This window comes from Fusarium odoratissimum, assembly GCF_000260195.1.
Source record: "Fusarium odoratissimum NRRL 54006 unplaced genomic scaffold supercont1.19, whole genome shotgun sequence".
Lineage (NCBI taxonomy): Eukaryota > Fungi > Ascomycota > Sordariomycetes > Hypocreales > Nectriaceae > Fusarium > Fusarium odoratissimum.
The window spans coordinates 562,576-579,314 of NW_022158704.1; the positions used below are offsets into that span (position 1 = coordinate 562,576).

The following is a 16,739-nucleotide window of genomic DNA, read 5'->3' on the forward strand; positions in this document are numbered from 1 at the left end:
GCGGGTTTGGGGCGGATTTGGGGTTGCAGCAAGTGACGTGATGGCTTGCTGTCACCACCTAAAACTCAAAAGATTTAAGATGATGAGTCAGCATTATGATTGGCTGACATGTTTCTAATTCAGCCAAGCTTTGTCGGTTACCACGTGATTTAAGATTACACCGGCAGTCTCGGGCGCAAGTTCTTGAGGCAGACCCTGGTTGCATCATTCATTTGTCCCTGTAATTTCGTCTTCTCCTGCGCGTTCCTTATTCAGTCTCGATATCAACAAACGACGAAGAATAGTTCATTGAGTCCAAAGGTCCTGGAAGGAAACCTCATATTTTCAAGAGAACGCGCCGCCATGTCTCGGTTTACTCGATCCCTCCGGGTACCCCGGCCTAAGGTAAGGAGGAGCACGCGACTCGATCCTGATATCGTCCCATGAGGACGGCGATGAGGTCAACAAATGCTAACTGAAGTGTTTGCAGAGCCTTTTCGGCATCACCAGCCTCCAGACCGGCGTCGAACTCATCGCCCTGGCTCTCGTCTTCAACAAGATCACTGGCGTTTACGGACTCCTGGCCATTCTTACTGGATATCAGCTATCTCTCCTCCAGCTCTCAACATACGTCTACTCTATTGCGGTTCTCGTAGGACTAGCGATTCTTATTCCTCACGTTCGGCGACAAAGCCCTTTTGAATGTTTGGCGCTCGCATGGCTTTACATCATCGATACCGTTATCAATGCAGCATACACCGCAGCCTTTGGCCTGGATTGGTACTTCTCTACTCAACTGAGCGAGACAACCGAATCCAAGAAGACAGATCTCCCTAACTTTGTGGCTGAGGGTATGCAAGGCCTGCGTAAGGAGGCTGCCATGCATGGAAAAGTCGTTCCTCAGGAAACGGCTGCCAGCATGCTGCTGATTGTTGGCGCGACGTTGATCCGTGTGTATTTCAGTTTCATCGTCATGGCGTATGCACAGCAGGTGTTGCAAAAGTATATGCAACTGATGATTCTGGAAGGCCCTGGCGTTGATGACCAAGAAGGTCCTTTCGCTGAGGATCTTCCTGACGGTGAGGGCCGCCGGGGACGCCTTGGCCGTTTGATGGTATCATGTGGCAGAGCTTACTGGCTTGACACCCGGGAGTCTGATGAATGGGCTCCCAATCTGGGAGGACCCAACAAGCCCGTCTCAGCGGGCACGCTCTCTGGCGAGGTTTAAAACCGTTTCATACGGAATCTACCGCGAATCACTGGGCGACCCTGATGAATCATTCTCAGGGCTAGAAGTCAGAGATGAATAATAAGCGGACAGGCCGGGAGGGAGAGGATGTTCTCTTTTTGCATTTCGTGGTGCAACATAGGACCGGTGTTTTAGGTTCAGCAATTCGCATGTTCATGGTCAATGGACCAACACGATAGACGGAGTTTGTTTAGGAAGAATGTGGCATCTTGAAGATCCAAGGGGAAACAAGCATGAAGTCAAGTCCAGTCTAACACGGAAAGTATGCCGAAGACTCGGCCGGCACGGAGGAAGTGCGGCATATGCGGCGAAATCGCGGCATGTTGTGGATCCTCTGAACGGCCGCTGCGGGCTGTCAGAGCGGATGAGCCGACACAACATGTTGAGAGCGGATTACGCGATAGGACGATCCCGGTTCAATGCTGAAAGACGTGAGAGGCACATGATATTATCTCGTCATTCCACACTGGGCTATTATGGATCGATGAGCACAAGGTTCTTCTCTTATATGCTAGAGTTGTTCTGGGTTATGAATTGGGTGCATTGAGTACAAAATATTGGGATAATGATAATACTTGCTACGCAGCTTAGCACCTAATACACCTTTGGTTAGACAATGAAATTGAATACTAAGATCTGTTCTTTCACAAACTGCTATTGTCATCACTGTTTATTTTCATCTTGATATGGTTATTGGATAGACCGGCCAATCACATTTGAGCAGTTAATCAATCAGTAAGCCTCAGTATAAAATAACTAGCCTCCGGGCTCGGACACTCCCGCCTACGGAGGCAGCGAGAGGGTATCTTCCGATATGGATGGTTAATGCCTGTGCTTCTTTAATGACTCTTTTCTTTCCGATTCATGACCTCAGACATCGTGAGGTCGTGAACATGGCAGACAGGATTACCAACTGCCTCCGCCTCAGATATGAATGATGAAATCGTAAAGTAAGCTCATGAAACTTCAGGACCTAATATCATTGGGAGAAATGAGAAACATACGGACACCGGCCGGTAGTCGGAGCGATCCCTGTAATTCGCAAGTGATTTTTCGTTTCTGGGGTGGTCATGCAATTCTTCGCAACAATAGAATCTCTCATCATTTTGGTAATTCTTGCGCGGACCGTCGGTGGCCCAACAGCATCCCTCAGCAGGAACTCGGGGTGGGTCCAGGTCGCTATGTACCCCTGTACGTATCTCCTGCCCAATGCCGGTGTTCGCGCGGGGAGCTTTATTGGTTGATTGCATTACATAAGGCACAACAGGCCAATTGAACATCAGCTCGAAGCAAATCCAAAGCTCCTCATTCGCTATCGGTGGGCGCGGAGTCGTGCACTGGTCCTTGTTCCAGCGGAAGGCGCGACCCTAAGAGAGCACCCCCAAACTGTCGACAGGACGCACTGAGCCCCGCCGTCCGGGGCATAGCATCCCGCTAATCGATCACGCAATCGAGGGCGAGGATTCATACAAGCCAATCTTGTGGCCATTGAGCGGCGTCTGGATGGAATTTGCAGCTGTTTTTCTAACTAAATTAATGGCGCGGGGAAAAAATCGGCGAATGGAAAAGAAAAAATAAGACGTGCGAATGAGCAAAAGCACAGCCGAGGGACCGGACCCAAACGACAAGACCGGACGGAACGAGGGGCGTCTCTAAAGTTAAGGCAAAAGGGCGTGTCTCTGCTCGCTCCAGTTTACAAACTTCTTCTCTTTCCTTTGAGCGTTGAGCAGAGGGAAGAAACCTTTTTCTAATTCTATAGAAAAGGAAGAAAACCACTCACAATCCTCGGATCTTGCTTTGTTGAGCGAGTCCGTCATTGAGATTTCTTTCCTTTCTCTCCATCTCTCTACTCCATCTTCCTCTTATACATCACTCTCCCTTCTTCGAGTGAAGCGCAAGCAGCTTTGTCTGCTCTGTCTGTTTAAAAGACAGCTCGATCATAATACCCGACGAGCCGAATACGACGACGGAAAGCGACACAATGGACGCTGCTTCACAGCACCAGATCAAGACTCCTGAGGAGGCTGGTGAGTTTTTCTTTATGCTAGACGTTGGAGGCGGTACCGGGATGATGCATGAGTTCGAGATAACCTGCGACTCTGCAAAGCAATTGAGCTTTGTCCGCGCAGATGGAACATCTGCAAGTCAGAGTGAACAGGAAGTTCTCAATCTCAATCAATCCTGCCTGCCCCGCAACAAGACAAATTGATTGCTAATGCGCTTCTCATAGTGGCTCGAATTGCCTACCTCTCCAGCGATGTCGTTGTTTCTGTCCAGCCCGCCATTGGCACCGACTCCGAATTCTCTTCTCACCTGAACCGATACGCCAGCCGCAAGGACAGCAGCTTGGTCGCTCAGAGTGCTGATACAGTTCCTGAGGTTAGTCTGCTCAAGGGCCATTTACCCCTCCTAAATGGTCTCCGAAAAATCCCCGATCTCTTTTGGAGGACTCTATAAGCCACTGCTACTCATAAACCTATGAAAAGGAATGTGAATTGAATGGTTTATGCATAGAGTTCGCTAATCGAGCCATTGCGATATTGGACCACGTAATTGAATATAGCTGACCGTCAAACCAGATCATCCCCGTACGACACAACACGGATCCTCTTCTCTCAGTATACACACCCATCCGAGCTGGCAAGCTCGTCTCAGTCACCACCACATCCAACATCCTGCTCCCATCCGTCTCACACCTATACAAATTGGCCAACTACCCTGTTGTCCTTCACGTCTCTCTTCAGCCCCGGACGTTCCCCGACTACTCGGTTATTACCGCCGTTCGTAACTCGGGATTCACATTCGTTCAGTCTGAGACCCTTCAGGAGGCCCAGGATTTGGCTCTGACTGCTCACGCCCTTGCTGTCCGAACTGGTAAGGGTGTCGTTCACTTCTTTGCTCCTTCCACATCGTCAAAGGACAAGCCTATTGCTATCGAGGATGCCGCCGTTGTTCGCGACGTTCTCGATATCGAGAGCGTTCGCCGATTCCAGGCTGGCTCTGCTCCCTCTTCACAGACCGGAATCTACGCGGACGATGGCCACATTGCCGTTTCTTCAGATCACGATGCGCCAGCAGTGAATCATGGTACCGCCGCGAGTGGAAACCTCACTGTACCCCCTAGCGCGAACGCCTCCAAGGCTCCCTCAGCTGGAACATCGGTCAAGTCCAGCCAAGATAGCGAGGCCAGCACTCCTGTTGCTCCTTCATCAGTCGCCACCACCGTCGAGACTGCCCCCCCTCAGGTTACATCCGAGGATATTTACAAGTCAGCTGGACGTATCTGGGCTCAGCTCAAGGCATCAGTTGGCCGGGAGTACAGCGCCTTCGAGTATTCTGGCCCTCCTGATGCTGAGAACTGCCTCTTCATATTCGGTTCCGATGCCGGTGCCTTCGCTCAAGCCATCGACGAGGCCCGCCCTGAGGAGATCTTCGCCAACACCGCCATTCTTACTCCCCGCCTCTACCGACCTTGGATTGGCTCTAGACTTGTCGAGGCCATTCCTCGATCGGTCAAGCGAATCGCCGTGTTGGAGCAAATCCACCGCAAGACTACCAAATGGGGTCCTCTCCTCATTGACGTCTTGACTTCCGTGAAAAGCGGCCCTGGTGGCGTTGAGGCTATTGTTGGCCACCAGCTTGGCTACATTGCCCCCGATGTTGTCATTCAGGCCCTGCGTGGTGTTCTGCAGAACCTCACTGCCGAGAAGCCTATCCAAAACCTCGAGGTCGGCAAGAAGGAGGCCTGGAAGGAGCCTACTGGTTATGACCTCCAGACTCCTCAGCTCGAGACCGCCTATACCAAGATTCTTGATCAGCTCTTTGGCAAGCGAGCTTACATTGCCAATGCTATCAAGTCTTCTACCACTGGCCTTTCTCCTAACGTTGCTGCTAGCCCTGAGTTTGGCTTCGGTTCCCTCCTGGCTCGCAAGCAACGTCGTGGCCAGTTCGTTTCTCAGGTTAAGGATGCTGCTACCAATGGTAGCTTCACTACCGATGCTCCTAAGAGCTGGTTGGCGCGATGGGCTATGAACGCTGATGATGCCACCAAGTCCACTGAGATTGCCGACGATGTCATCGCTAGACTTGAGACCGATGGCTCTTCGCTGGCTGCTGAGCTCCTCTCTGCTAAGGGTCTTTTCCGAAAGGAGTCCCTCTGGCTGACTGGCTCTGATGCCTGGTCATACGATCTTGGCAACTCTGGTGTTCACCACGTCCTTGCCTCTGGCGAGAATGTTAACATGCTCATCATCGACTCTACTCCTTATTCTGAGAGGGCTGCTGCTGATGCCAACCGCCGTAAGAAGGACATTGGTCTATATGCCATGAACTTTGGTAACGTCTACGTTGCTTCTACTGCTGTCTACAGCTCATACACCCAGGTTCTCCAGGCCCTCCTTGAGGCTGACAAGTTCGAGGGTCCTTCCGTCGTTCTTGCTTACCTCCCATACTTCGGCGAGACCGACTCTCCTCTCACTGTTCTCCAGGAGACCAAGAAGGCCGTTGACACTGGTTACTGGCCTCTGTATCGATGGAACCCCGATAATGAGAAGAAGGGCGAACCCAACTTCTCTCTCGACTCTGAGCTGATCAAGCAAGAGCTCAAGAAATTCCTTGCCCGTGACAACCAGCTCACTCAGCTGGCTGCCAAGGAGCCTAAGTTTGCCGCTGCCCTTGTCAAGGACTTCGGAAGTGAGGTGCGAGCCCAACAAAAGAGGAAGGCTAAGGATGCGTACAACCAGCTCCTCGAAGGCCTTTTGGGCGCTCCTCTCACCATTCTATATGCTTCTGACAACGGCAATGCTACTACTCTGGCCAAGCGTTTGGCTAGCCGAGGTCGTGCTCGCGGCTTGAAGACTACTGTTCTGGCTATGGAGGACTACCCAGTTGAGGATCTTCCTACTGAGGAGAATATTGTTTTCATCACTTCCACCGCTGGTCAGGGTGAGTTCCCCCAAAATGGTCTGCCTTTCTGGGACGCCATTAAGGACAACACTGGTCTCGACCTCGCTGCCGTCAACTACTCCATCTTCGGTCTCGGTGACAGCCACTACTGGCCTCGAAAGGAGGACAAGATCTACTACAACAAGCCTGCCAAGGACCTTGACCGTGTTTTGACCAATCTTGGTGGTAAGCATCTGATCGATATCGGCCTTGGTGATGATCAGGACCCCGATAGCTTCCAGACCGGTTACCAGGAGTGGGAACCCAAGCTCTGGACCGCCCTCGGTGTCGATAAGGTCGATGGCCTTCCCGATGAGCCCCCGCCTATCACCAACGAGGACATCAAGCTGGCCTCCAACTACCTTCGTGGTACCATTGTTGAGGGTCTAAACGACCCCACAACTCTTGCTATCTCGGCCTCCGACCAGCAGCTCACCAAGTTCCACGGAACATACATGCAGGACGATCGTGATATCAGAGATGAACGAAAGGCTCAAGGTCTTGAGCCTGCCTACTCTTTCATGATTCGATGCCGTCTGCCTGGTGGTATCTCCACTCCCAAGCAGTGGGTTCAGATGGACGACATTGCCAATGAGCTTGGTAATGAGACCATGAAACTCACTACCCGACAAACCTTCCAGTTCCACGGTGTTGTCAAGAGCAAGCTCAAGCCTGCTATGCAAGCTATCAACCGAGCTCTCATGACCACCATTGCTGCCTGTGGTGACGTGAACCGAAACGTCATGTGCAGTTCGCTCCCTACCCAGTCTAAGTACCACCGTCAGGTCTTTGCCTGCTCTCAGCTTATCAGCGACCACCTCTTGCCATCAACCACTGCCTACCACGAGATTTGGTTGACTGATGATGACAACAAGAAGACACAGGTTGCTGGTGATGCTGTCCAGGACTTCGAGCCTCTCTATGGCCCTACTTATCTGCCTCGAAAGTTCAAGATCACCATTGCGATCCCCCCTCATAACGATACTGATGTGTATGCTCACGACATTGGTCTGATTGCTATCAAGGGAGAGGACGGTAACCTTGCCGGTTTCAACGTTCTTGCTGGTGGTGGTATGGGTGCTACCCACAACAACAAGAAGACATATCCCCAGACTGGTCGCATGTTCGGCTTCTGTAAGACCGAGGATGTGCACATCGTCTGCGAGAAGATAATGCTCGTCCAACGTGACAACGGTGATCGCAAGAACCGAAAGCACGCTCGTCTCAAATACACCATTGATGACATGACTGTGCCTGTCTTCCGCAGCAAGGTTGAGGAGCTCTGGGGCAAGAAGTTCGAGAATGAGCGACCTTTCGAGTTCAAGAGCAACGTTGATACCTTTGGTTGGCAGAAGGATGAGCACGGCCTCAACCACTTCACGTTCTTCATTGAGAACGGCCGTATTGAGGACACGCCTGAGTTCCAGATGAAGACTGGTCTGCGTGAGATTGCCAAGTCTCTCAAGGGTCAGTCTGAGTTCCGTCTCACTGGTAACCAGCATCTCATCCTCAGCAATGTCGCTGATGAGGATCTTGACGATGTCAAGCAACTCATGAAGAAGTACAAGCTCGACAACATCCAATTCTCAGCTCTTCGTCTCAGCTCTTCTGCCTGTGTCGCTTTCCCTACCTGTGGCCTTGCCATGGCTGAGTCTGAGCGATACCTGCCTGTGCTCATTTCCAAGCTTGAGTCATGCCTTGAGGAGAACGGTCTTCGCCAGGACTCTATCGTCATGCGTATGACCGGTTGCCCCAACGGCTGTGCTCGTCCTTGGTTGGCCGAGGTTGCTTTCGTCGGTAAGGCTTATGGTGCTTATAATATGTACCTTGGTGGTGGTTACCACGGCCAGCGCCTCAACAAGCTATATCGCCAGAGCATCAAGGAGGATGAGATCCTCGCCATCATGAAGCCTCTCCTCAAGCGATATGCTCTTGAGCGCAACGAGGGTGAGCGCTTCGGTGACTTCTGTGTCCGCTCTGGTATTATTGTTGCTACCACTGATGGCCAGAACTTCCACGATAACGTAAGTCTATTTGAGCCCATTGCAAGTAACAAGAACTAACAGCCATCCAGGTTGCCGAAGAAGAAGAGGACGAGGAATAAATAGATCACGACTAAAAAGACTGAACGAAAATTGTGGTTAGCATCAATCGGGACAGGAAAAGAATGAAGGATCTGTTGGATGAACCTTGATATCATGATTTGTTGCTTTATTTTGCATAGCTTGATGTGGTATTTACTTGGCCGGCGCAACTGATAGGAACGCATTTATTCCATGTAGAAAACACTTCGCAATGATTTGAGACTTTGCGTGAACCATCCAGATTGTTGAATGACATAGACTTTATCTCAACTTCAAGCCTGAAACTTAACCCTTGCTTCACATCCATGAACATTTAGTAGAGATTATCTTAACAAGCACTATCGTATTGAACCCGGGGTATACATATTTATCCTCTGTTATTTACACAATTCATACCCCAGAAGCGAATTCCTGACATATGTCCATTAAACAAAACTTTCTGATCAAAACATTCGTTGCCTCGACAATCATGGCCGGCATCACTTAATTTTTCGAGAACTCATCTGCTCAATCGTCATCCTCCCAGTGAAAAGAGCTGGGAAGAGTTCATCATTTCCATGCAGATGTAAATGCCAAAACGCCAAACCACGCCAATGCAGATGCCCATTTTCTAAATGCATAACAAAAATCAAGCGCAAATAGTTCAAGATGATGTGTACATCAACTGCGTAGGTTGCTCGACACACTGCTCATCTTGTCGTTGACTCTCTCCTTTAGACCGCCCATCCATCGCGGTGCCTTGAGACTCAAGCGCACGCGACCTTCCACTATCATGTTGATCACGTTGAGGACGGCAAACGTGGTGGAGCCGATGGCACGGAAGACGGCGAGAGCGGCGACGGACCAGAGGAGAAAGCGCAGGTAATAGTTATCGCCAATGCCTCTAGCACTGTAAATCTCCGATACAGCCATACCAAGGATACCGTTGCCGATCATCCATGTGAGGACGAGGTAGGTTCGCACACTCTTGTAGTAATCCTCTTGCAACTGAGATTCGCTAGGTGGAGACTCGGGAACTTCGAGGCGATCACGGAGATTGCGAAGAGCCTCATCGTATCCACTGTCAATATCGAGCTGTTCACTGGGCATTTCCAGCTCGACAGTCTCACCCTTACCCACAGCACCACCAAGATCAGTCTTCATGACGTTGTCACCCTTGGTACCCCAGGTAACATCGTGTGTGTTACAGAAGGCGTAGACTTGTAAGGTGCAGATGTAGCTGGGAAGAAGGATAAAGTACTGGGCCGAAGATGTGATCATGTGCCATGGATCGAGATACAAAATAGACATAATGAAGTACATGCCGATCGTAGACAGGATAGACACAATCATATTCGTAAAGACGTTGTCACCCATCTCGATCTTATCGTCTTTGGACGTGAGTTGGTGAATAATGATGTAAAATGTAGCAAATGTCGTGTAAACCATGATGATGCTGTAAATAATCATGCTGATCAGGTATAGCTTCTTGGAGCCTTGAGGTCGATTACCGAGCGAAAGGATAAACTGTGTTGAGATGAGAAGCACACAGGCATACCGCAGAATGTGGAAGATGACGGTAGCGATGTTGTGTCCGAACGGGTCGACTTTGGGGTCTGTCAAACCGCCTGCAACGAAGTAGAAGGTGAGGTAGAAGTTGGCCAGGGAGAAGAAGGTGAACATGAGCTGAATGAACTGATACAAGAACTCCATGTGCAGAAGGATTTTACGAGCAAGGGTGTGGTCAGTAAACCAAATCTGCTTGAAGTGGACAAGGGAGTAGACAGCGGCAAAGAAGGCACCATTGAGCCATCGACGACGTTGTGAGATGAATTCAGGAACAGTATCTACACCGAGTTAGTGTTGTATTCATGATTCAACGTAGCAGAATATCTTACCAGGCACATCGGTTTCACCAGTACATCCCTTAACGTACTTGAGAACCCATCTCTCACCACGTTTCGCGACCAACTCCCAGCAAAGGATACGATCTTCAGCGAGGTACATGTTGGCAGTGAAGACATCAGCGTGTTGACCATGCAATGTCTCGCCCTTGAAGTACTGGCTGAGAGGACCGTGACCAGTCTCATCATTCTGAAGCGCGTGGTATCGGTACGCACTCAGGGCACCGGGAAGGACAGTAATGTATCCGAAGACGGACTCGAGAGGCTTATCAAGGATGTTGGACATTTTATACTCGAAGTTCTGGGACGCAACGAGAGGATTGAGCAGGTTAGCGCCCAGTCTGCCCTTCATCGCTTTAATCTCTCCACAAGCACCAGCGACGTTGGAGTCAGTATCGAAGGCCTTCCAGAGATGGTACAGTGAGGTGCCACTAGGACGAGTACCAACATCCAGCAAAATGCAGACGTTGGGGTTGAGAGCCTTTCCAAAGGCATTGAAGAACCAACGGTGAGAGTTTAGCTTACGCTGGTTCTTTTCCTTGAGACAGAAGATCATTTGGCAAGGAACAATGCCCTTCTCGGCACCCTTGAACTTGAGGTCGGAATCGAGAGAGACCTGGGTTGTGTATTCGTAGACGTGTGCTTGCACAGCGCGGTTGTTGACAAAATTCTTTGCGATACCGTGCTGGTAGACACCCATGGCAGCGAGCGCATCTAGAGTGCGAGGGTGGATCTTCTCTCGACCATCGGAGACAATGCAGACGACAATCTTTTGCCATCCAGTCTCACCCCAGGTACGGGAGCGCGATCGAGAGCAGAAGTGCGAGATGTTCTTCATGACGGCATGCATCGTTCGAGTGAATCCTATTTCATCTTCGTTGTACATGGTGACACAAATGAACAATTCCGTCTCTCGAACAGTCTTGCCAAAGGTTTGTCGCAATGTGTAGCCTCTTTCGACAAAATCATCAGGGTCGCACGTAACGGCGGTGTAACGCATGTGAGTGAACTCAACCTCGCCTCTTCGAGGCAAGAAACTGTACAGAATTGTCGGGATTTTACACTCCAGCACCAGCTCACCGTTGATGAGCTGGACCTCCTTTCTTGACATTTGAGGTGCGCGAACGCCTCTTCTCTCTTGTGCGCCGGTCGGGGCAGGGCCATAATGCTCAACCTTGTCGTAGTCTTCCATGTCTCCCTCGTTTAGTGTGTCTTGCGACTCAGAAGACATATATGAGCTGCGGTCAACTGGATGAGGTCGTGCATCACTCAGGTCGGATTCAGGCGCAAAGACATCGTCGTCATAAGTTTCATGCAAAGGAATAGAGATAGTCGCATCGTCTGCAATTGGCGGGACAGGCTGCCTTGAGTTTGAAAAGAGAGGTGCCGGAGGAAGTGGACGTCTTGGACTGCCGCCGTATCTCGAGGATGGTGTTCCTGGTCTGGGGCTCCCATTCAGATCGGAGGGCTCATACATGCCATCTGAAGGAGGAGGTCTTGATAGGTCGGATCTTGTGAATCCGGACACCCGTGACGAGGGCGTCCAGGGTCGCTGGGGAGAGCCATCATCATGCATACCATAGGACACGTAGGAACCCCCTGGGGGCGCCATTGATGGGGCATCGTCGAAGATGGAACCGGATCTCGATGATCGAACACTCGGCTGATAGTTGAGGTTTCGAGGACTTCGGATACTAGGAAGTTTGTCATGTGAGTTTACATCCCTTAAGCGGCTCAATGGGCGCGGTGGTACGGGAGGTGTCGTGTCTAATCCAAGGTGCTGTTGTTCCTTGTGAACTCTTCGCCTGTCGCTGATACCATCGGGAATCTCTGGTAGATCTCGAGGAAGATCTGCAAATGCGACATGGACACTAGTTCTATTCTTGTTCTGCAGCTTTGCAGCCTGGCCGCCGATAATTGGCCTCTTAGGCAACAAAGTCTGGGATTCGGCCATTGAAGAAGCGTATGAAGGGGGATTTGGTGAAGGATGTTCTTGATTCTCGTTGGAGATATTCTCCCGGACGTCATCTTGTTGGACAGGGCTGGACCTGAAGGTCCGTTCCTCCCTTTCTGAAGACATGGTGATGCTCACAGGTGAAATTGACAATGGAGGAGGAAACGCTACTGGCGGTTCGAGAGGGGAGGGTGTTGTCTTTGAAGGTGAGGTAGAAGGGGAAACAGAAGGAGATGAGGGAGGGCGTGCAGGAGGTGTTTGTGTCTGATTCTGGCTAGGTGATGAGGGTGGTACATACGTATGAGAGTCGTAGTGTTCTTCGGATGTCAACAGTCTCACAGCAGCGGGACTGTAACCGGTGGGTGTGTGATGAAGGTCCTCATCATCATAGGGAGGGAGGCTGTACTCGGGCGGGCGCGACATATTCGGGTCCATGACTGGCGAGGAGAGGCTAGAATGGAATGCAGTGGACGCGGATCCTTGCGACAATACGAGCTGAGCTATTCGAGTAACGGTTCAAGGTCTAAAAAGCGAAGGATACTTTGTATCTCGACGGCTGCTGCCGCTGAGACGATCCGAATCGCGTACTAGAGATGGTGAAAGCAGTGTTGGTTTTGATGTTGATTTGCGCCTCTTGTTGGTAGTTGAAACTCTGATATCAACGAGGCGTTGATTGTGTACGAGCTTGTGGTCGGTGTAGGTTTAGATCGTCGTCGAATGGCGGTGGGACAAGACAAAGACAGCAGAGACAAACAACGCGCAAATGGTATCGCAATACAAGACAATGAATGATTCTTCGGAATGTCTCCTTTTTTCTCAGGATGTTGTAGTACAATAGGACAGGTAAAGTAAAGTACGGAGCGAGCGGAGCTTTGGATCGGGTTTGGTTGCGGGTATGAGAGAGGTGAGGATCCAATGGTGGGGGAGGAGCTTAGCAAGGTAATCCAAACAAATTACGTCGCACTGTTGGCATGGCAACGCATCCAAATTCGGACAGCTCTGTCTTACACCGGGTCTCACAATTTCTGGCGGCCCGCTTTGTTTCAGTGACTGGGAGACCATCAGTGGAGGTTGATTAATTGCCTGCATTTCTTCAACATTCAATTCATTGCTTTATGTCTCTCACTTATATTCTCAATTGCTCAATTCAGAATCATCGTGACATTCAGAGCTGTTACTCAACTGTTTACTTTCCTCCCGAAACGCCCGAGGATGAACTACAGGTGTGACGATCACCTAGCAACAGTAACACAGCCTTCCCTGAACCATGGATCATGGCGCATAGCATCTGAAAGTGGATACTCTATTCAACGGTCTCGATCCTACTCTGTACCTGATCGGTAAATAACAAGCAACCACAGACGTAAGCTCGGAGTATTTAAAATTCTAATTCATAGGTAAACTTGAAGGGTGAAAACAAAGGGGGGAAGCGCCGGCCAAGCTAATACCAGGACTATCGAATCTTGTCAAGCCTCGATGTACACTCCAAGCTTGGAAACAAACCTTTGTTTTCGGACAACCTCAATAACCTTTTTAACGCCACAAACACATGACCAATGCTTTGACTTGGCTTTATGGTTCGTACTTACAAGGTCAGAGTAGACGCATTCTTCCTGGAACTTGAACGTCTTGAAGTGAGACTGTGCGTTGGTTGACAAGCCATACCCTGGACACGCCAGCCACGAGGCGAGATCACGATCGCAAAACAAGCATCCAGTTTAATATAGATAGGCGGGCGGGTCACAGCATAAACGAGCTTTAGACTCAATGATGCGATTTTAGAACCGCTACAGCCACGAGAACTCGAAACCCTGGGTAGTTATGAATACGTATCCAGAAAAAAAAAAAAACCATGAAATATCACTTTCTGAGTACTAGTTCATGATGTGAATTACAAGAGCATGAGCTTCAGTCCCAGAGATTCCTTGTCATATATGAATACGTAGTCTTCAAATGGCTTTCTATATCAGGCCTTTTCATGAGTAACTAAGGCTGTTATCACAACCTCGGTCAAGCCTATTGGTGAACGTTAAATAAACAACGTAGAAACTCTACATCATTGTAACCACTTCCGCGCGTTTTATCGTATAATCGATATTTGAAGCGCCGACAAGCAGATTGAGGGAGAGTTAACGTTCGTGAGCCAACGAAGCCAACAGAAACGGTATCAACCAAGCTAACGAGAGCACCCGATGCTTCTGAAAGCCGAGATCGTCAGAGAGAATGGCAAGACCAAGATGCGAGTTTCTTGTCCTCTGATACTTCGGACCTTGACACGTCAATGGCTTTGAGAAGAAGGCAGAGTCGTCATCGATCCAACCACCACGCTGCATAAGATGCTCACCACTCAAAGTATACAGGAAGAAACCCCGAGATGCCACATGTATTGTTCTTTTAAGAAGAGGTACCATCCCTGAAAGGGGCTTGAAAATGTTTCCCCAGCGCTTTTCGAGGTCCTGCCTCCAACGGGTTTACAAAATCTGTCATCTCATATCACTGGATCATTAATACGCAGCCGAAATGGAAACGATTAAAGAAACTCAAGGTGAGCTTCGCTCCGACCCGACACCACAAGATGGCAGGACTCCTGAAGCCAAGACGAGATCAGAAACTGCAGTACTACAAAATCCACTGGCCAACATGACGCATGATGAATTGGTCACCGATGCAGAGAACTTCGCCCAGGTTAAGGGATTGGACAGCTATAGGCCGTGGTTTTCCAAAGGCGCACTCATAGCCAAAGTCATCAACACGCCGAAAGGATACGAGGCGATAGAGGAGTTGACCGAGGAGGACAAGGAGCTCCTAAGGAACGAAGATGAACATCGTTGGAAGTCTCAGCCAAAGATGCTTTACTTCCTCTGCGCATTGTGTGCGGGTTGCGCTATTGTGCAGGGCATGGATCAGACAGTCACCAATGGTGCACAGGTAAGTCCTCCCTGAGTATCGAGAGACAAAAAGACTAATAATCCAGCACTCCTACTTCGAAGAGTACAACATCAAAGATAGAGCGCTGCAAGGTCTGACAAACGGCGCACCTTATGCCTCTGCTGCCCTCATCGGATGCTGGCTCAACGCCCCCTTAAACAGATACTTTGGCCGTCGAGGAACCATAGCCTTTTCCTGTCTCTTGGCTTTCGTCACAGGAATATGGCAAGCTGCTGCTAACAGTTGGATATGTCTACTCATTGCACGCTTCACCCTCGGACTCGCAGTTGGCGCCAAGTCAAGTACCACTCCCGTATACGCAGCTGAATGTGCACCCAAGGCAATTCGAGGCGCCTTGACCATGATGTGGCAGATGTGGACGGCTTTCGGCATCATGCTCGGCTTTGCTTCTTCTTTAGCTTTCCAGAACCTCAAATGGCCGAATCAGTACGCACCTTGGAGATGGATGATCGGTTCAACGGCTCTTCCACCGTTGATCGTTGGTCTTCTGGTTTTCCTTCTCCCCGAGAGTCCACGTTGGTATATGGATAGGGGAGACTTTCAGAAGGCATACTTTTCGCTTAGGAAGCTTCGTCGGGCTGACCTTCAAGCTGCTCGGGATCTCTACCTCGCTTGGAAGTTCTTGGAGGCCGAGCAAAACTCCAAAGAAGGTCGGAAAACTTTGAAAGAGCTCTTCACAGCACGGAGGAACTGGAGGGCCGCGCAGTCTTCGTGGTTCTGTATGCTGATGCAGCAGTTCTGTGGTGGTATATTTCGCCCAAACCATATCTTGAATACGATGTAACTAACAAGTTTACAGTTAACGTGATCGCATATTACAGTACCAAGATCTTTACAGATGCAGGATATACCCGCTCTCAAGCCCTCCTGGCCTCGTTCGGTGGCGGTGCCATCAACTGGATCTTTGCGCTGCCTGCAATTTGGACTATTGATACCTTTGGCCGCCGTAACCTCCTGTTAGTTACGTTCCCCATGATGAGCGCTTGTCTGTATTGGACTGGCTCATGCTTCGGTATTCAAGACAACGGCCTTCGTCTTCCTCTCATCGCCACCAGTATCTACATCTTCATGGCCGTCTACTCACCTGGTCTCGGTCCTGTTCCCTTTACCTATAGCGCAGAAGCATTCCCCTTGCATATCAGAGCTCTTGGTATGGCCTCAGCAACATCAATCACCTGGTCATTCAACTTTTTACTCAGCTTTACGTGGCCGATGATGGAAAAGTCATTTAAACCCTCAGGCGCCTTTTACTGGTACGCGACGTGGAACGTGGTCGGATTCGTATTTACGTATTTCCTGCTTCCAGAGACGAAGGCGCTGTCGTTGGAGGAACTGGATATCGTGTTTAGCGTTCGGAATCGTGATCATGTTCGATACTACTCCAAGCGAATGGGATGGTATGCAAAGCGTCTCATGGGTCGTAGCCCGGACCCCATGCCGCCGTTATATGAGTTGGAGAATTCTACGGTGGGATCAATGTCCGGCGAGGCAGTCAAACAGACGAATAGCTCATCTGTTTAAGAGGTAGTCGTGAATGATCGATGTAACGTATTGGAGCATTTTTCTTAGATTACCGGGTGGGAGCTTCGATTGATCCTCGGAGTACAGGATTTGGCCAAGATTCAATTGGTGTCTCTTGGTAAATATTAGGCACTTTATGATGCGAGTTTATGGGAAAGGCTTGACCTTTAGGGCTC

At 50.0% G+C, this 16,739-nt stretch overlaps 4 protein-coding genes across 6 annotated transcripts; 3 read left to right on the forward strand and 1 right to left on the reverse strand.

Moving 5' to 3' along the window:
- Positions 1-10: 10 nt before the first annotated feature.
- Positions 11-1,939, forward strand: FOIG_10823 (uncharacterized protein). Its single transcript, XM_031211314.1, has 2 exons — positions 11-384; positions 470-1,939. Exons 1-2 carry the CDS (start codon positions 343-345, stop codon positions 1,205-1,207), a joined length of 780 nt encoding a protein of 259 aa, XP_031059247.1. The 5' UTR covers positions 11-342; the 3' UTR covers positions 1,208-1,939.
- A 1,518-nt stretch (positions 1,940-3,457) lies between these two features.
- FOIG_10824 (sulfite reductase (ferredoxin)) lies at positions 3,458-8,510 on the forward strand. Of its 2 annotated transcripts, XM_031211315.1 has the most exons (3): positions 3,458-3,607; positions 3,808-8,196; positions 8,247-8,510. In XM_031211315.1, the coding sequence occupies exons 2-3, from the start codon at positions 5,257-5,259 to the stop codon at positions 8,274-8,276; spliced, it is 2,970 nt and encodes a 989-aa protein (XP_031059248.1). In that variant the 5' UTR covers positions 3,458-3,607; positions 3,808-5,256; the 3' UTR covers positions 8,277-8,510. The 2 variants fall into 2 exon arrangements, with proteins under 2 accessions (XP_031059248.1, XP_031059249.1); XM_031211316.1 differs by lacking the exon at positions 3,458-3,607 and having other exon boundaries at positions 3,726-8,196.
- Positions 8,511-8,521: 11 nt separating this feature from the next.
- Positions 8,522-12,989, reverse strand: FOIG_10825 (chitin synthase 2). 2 transcript variants are annotated; one of them, XM_031211318.1, is made up of 3 exons: positions 12,392-12,989; positions 10,134-11,833; positions 8,522-10,082 (listed from the first exon to the last, which is right to left on the reverse strand). In XM_031211318.1, the coding sequence occupies exons 1-3, from the start codon at positions 12,526-12,528 to the stop codon at positions 8,917-8,919; spliced, it is 3,003 nt and encodes a 1,000-aa protein (XP_031059251.1). In that variant the 5' UTR covers positions 12,529-12,989; the 3' UTR covers positions 8,522-8,916. The 2 variants fall into 2 exon arrangements, with proteins under 2 accessions (XP_031059251.1, XP_031059250.1); XM_031211317.1 differs by lacking the exon at positions 12,392-12,989 and having other exon boundaries at positions 8,559-10,082; positions 10,134-12,387.
- A 1,624-nt stretch (positions 12,990-14,613) lies between these two features.
- On the forward strand, positions 14,614-16,721 carry FOIG_10826 (uncharacterized protein; the record flags this gene model as incomplete). The annotated part of the gene is made up of 3 exons (XM_031211319.1): positions 14,614-15,021; positions 15,068-15,788; positions 15,842-16,721. 3 exons carry the CDS (start codon positions 14,614-14,616, stop codon positions 16,561-16,563), a joined length of 1,851 nt encoding a protein of 616 aa, XP_031059252.1. The 3' UTR covers positions 16,564-16,721.
- Positions 16,722-16,739: the final 18 nt, after the last annotated feature.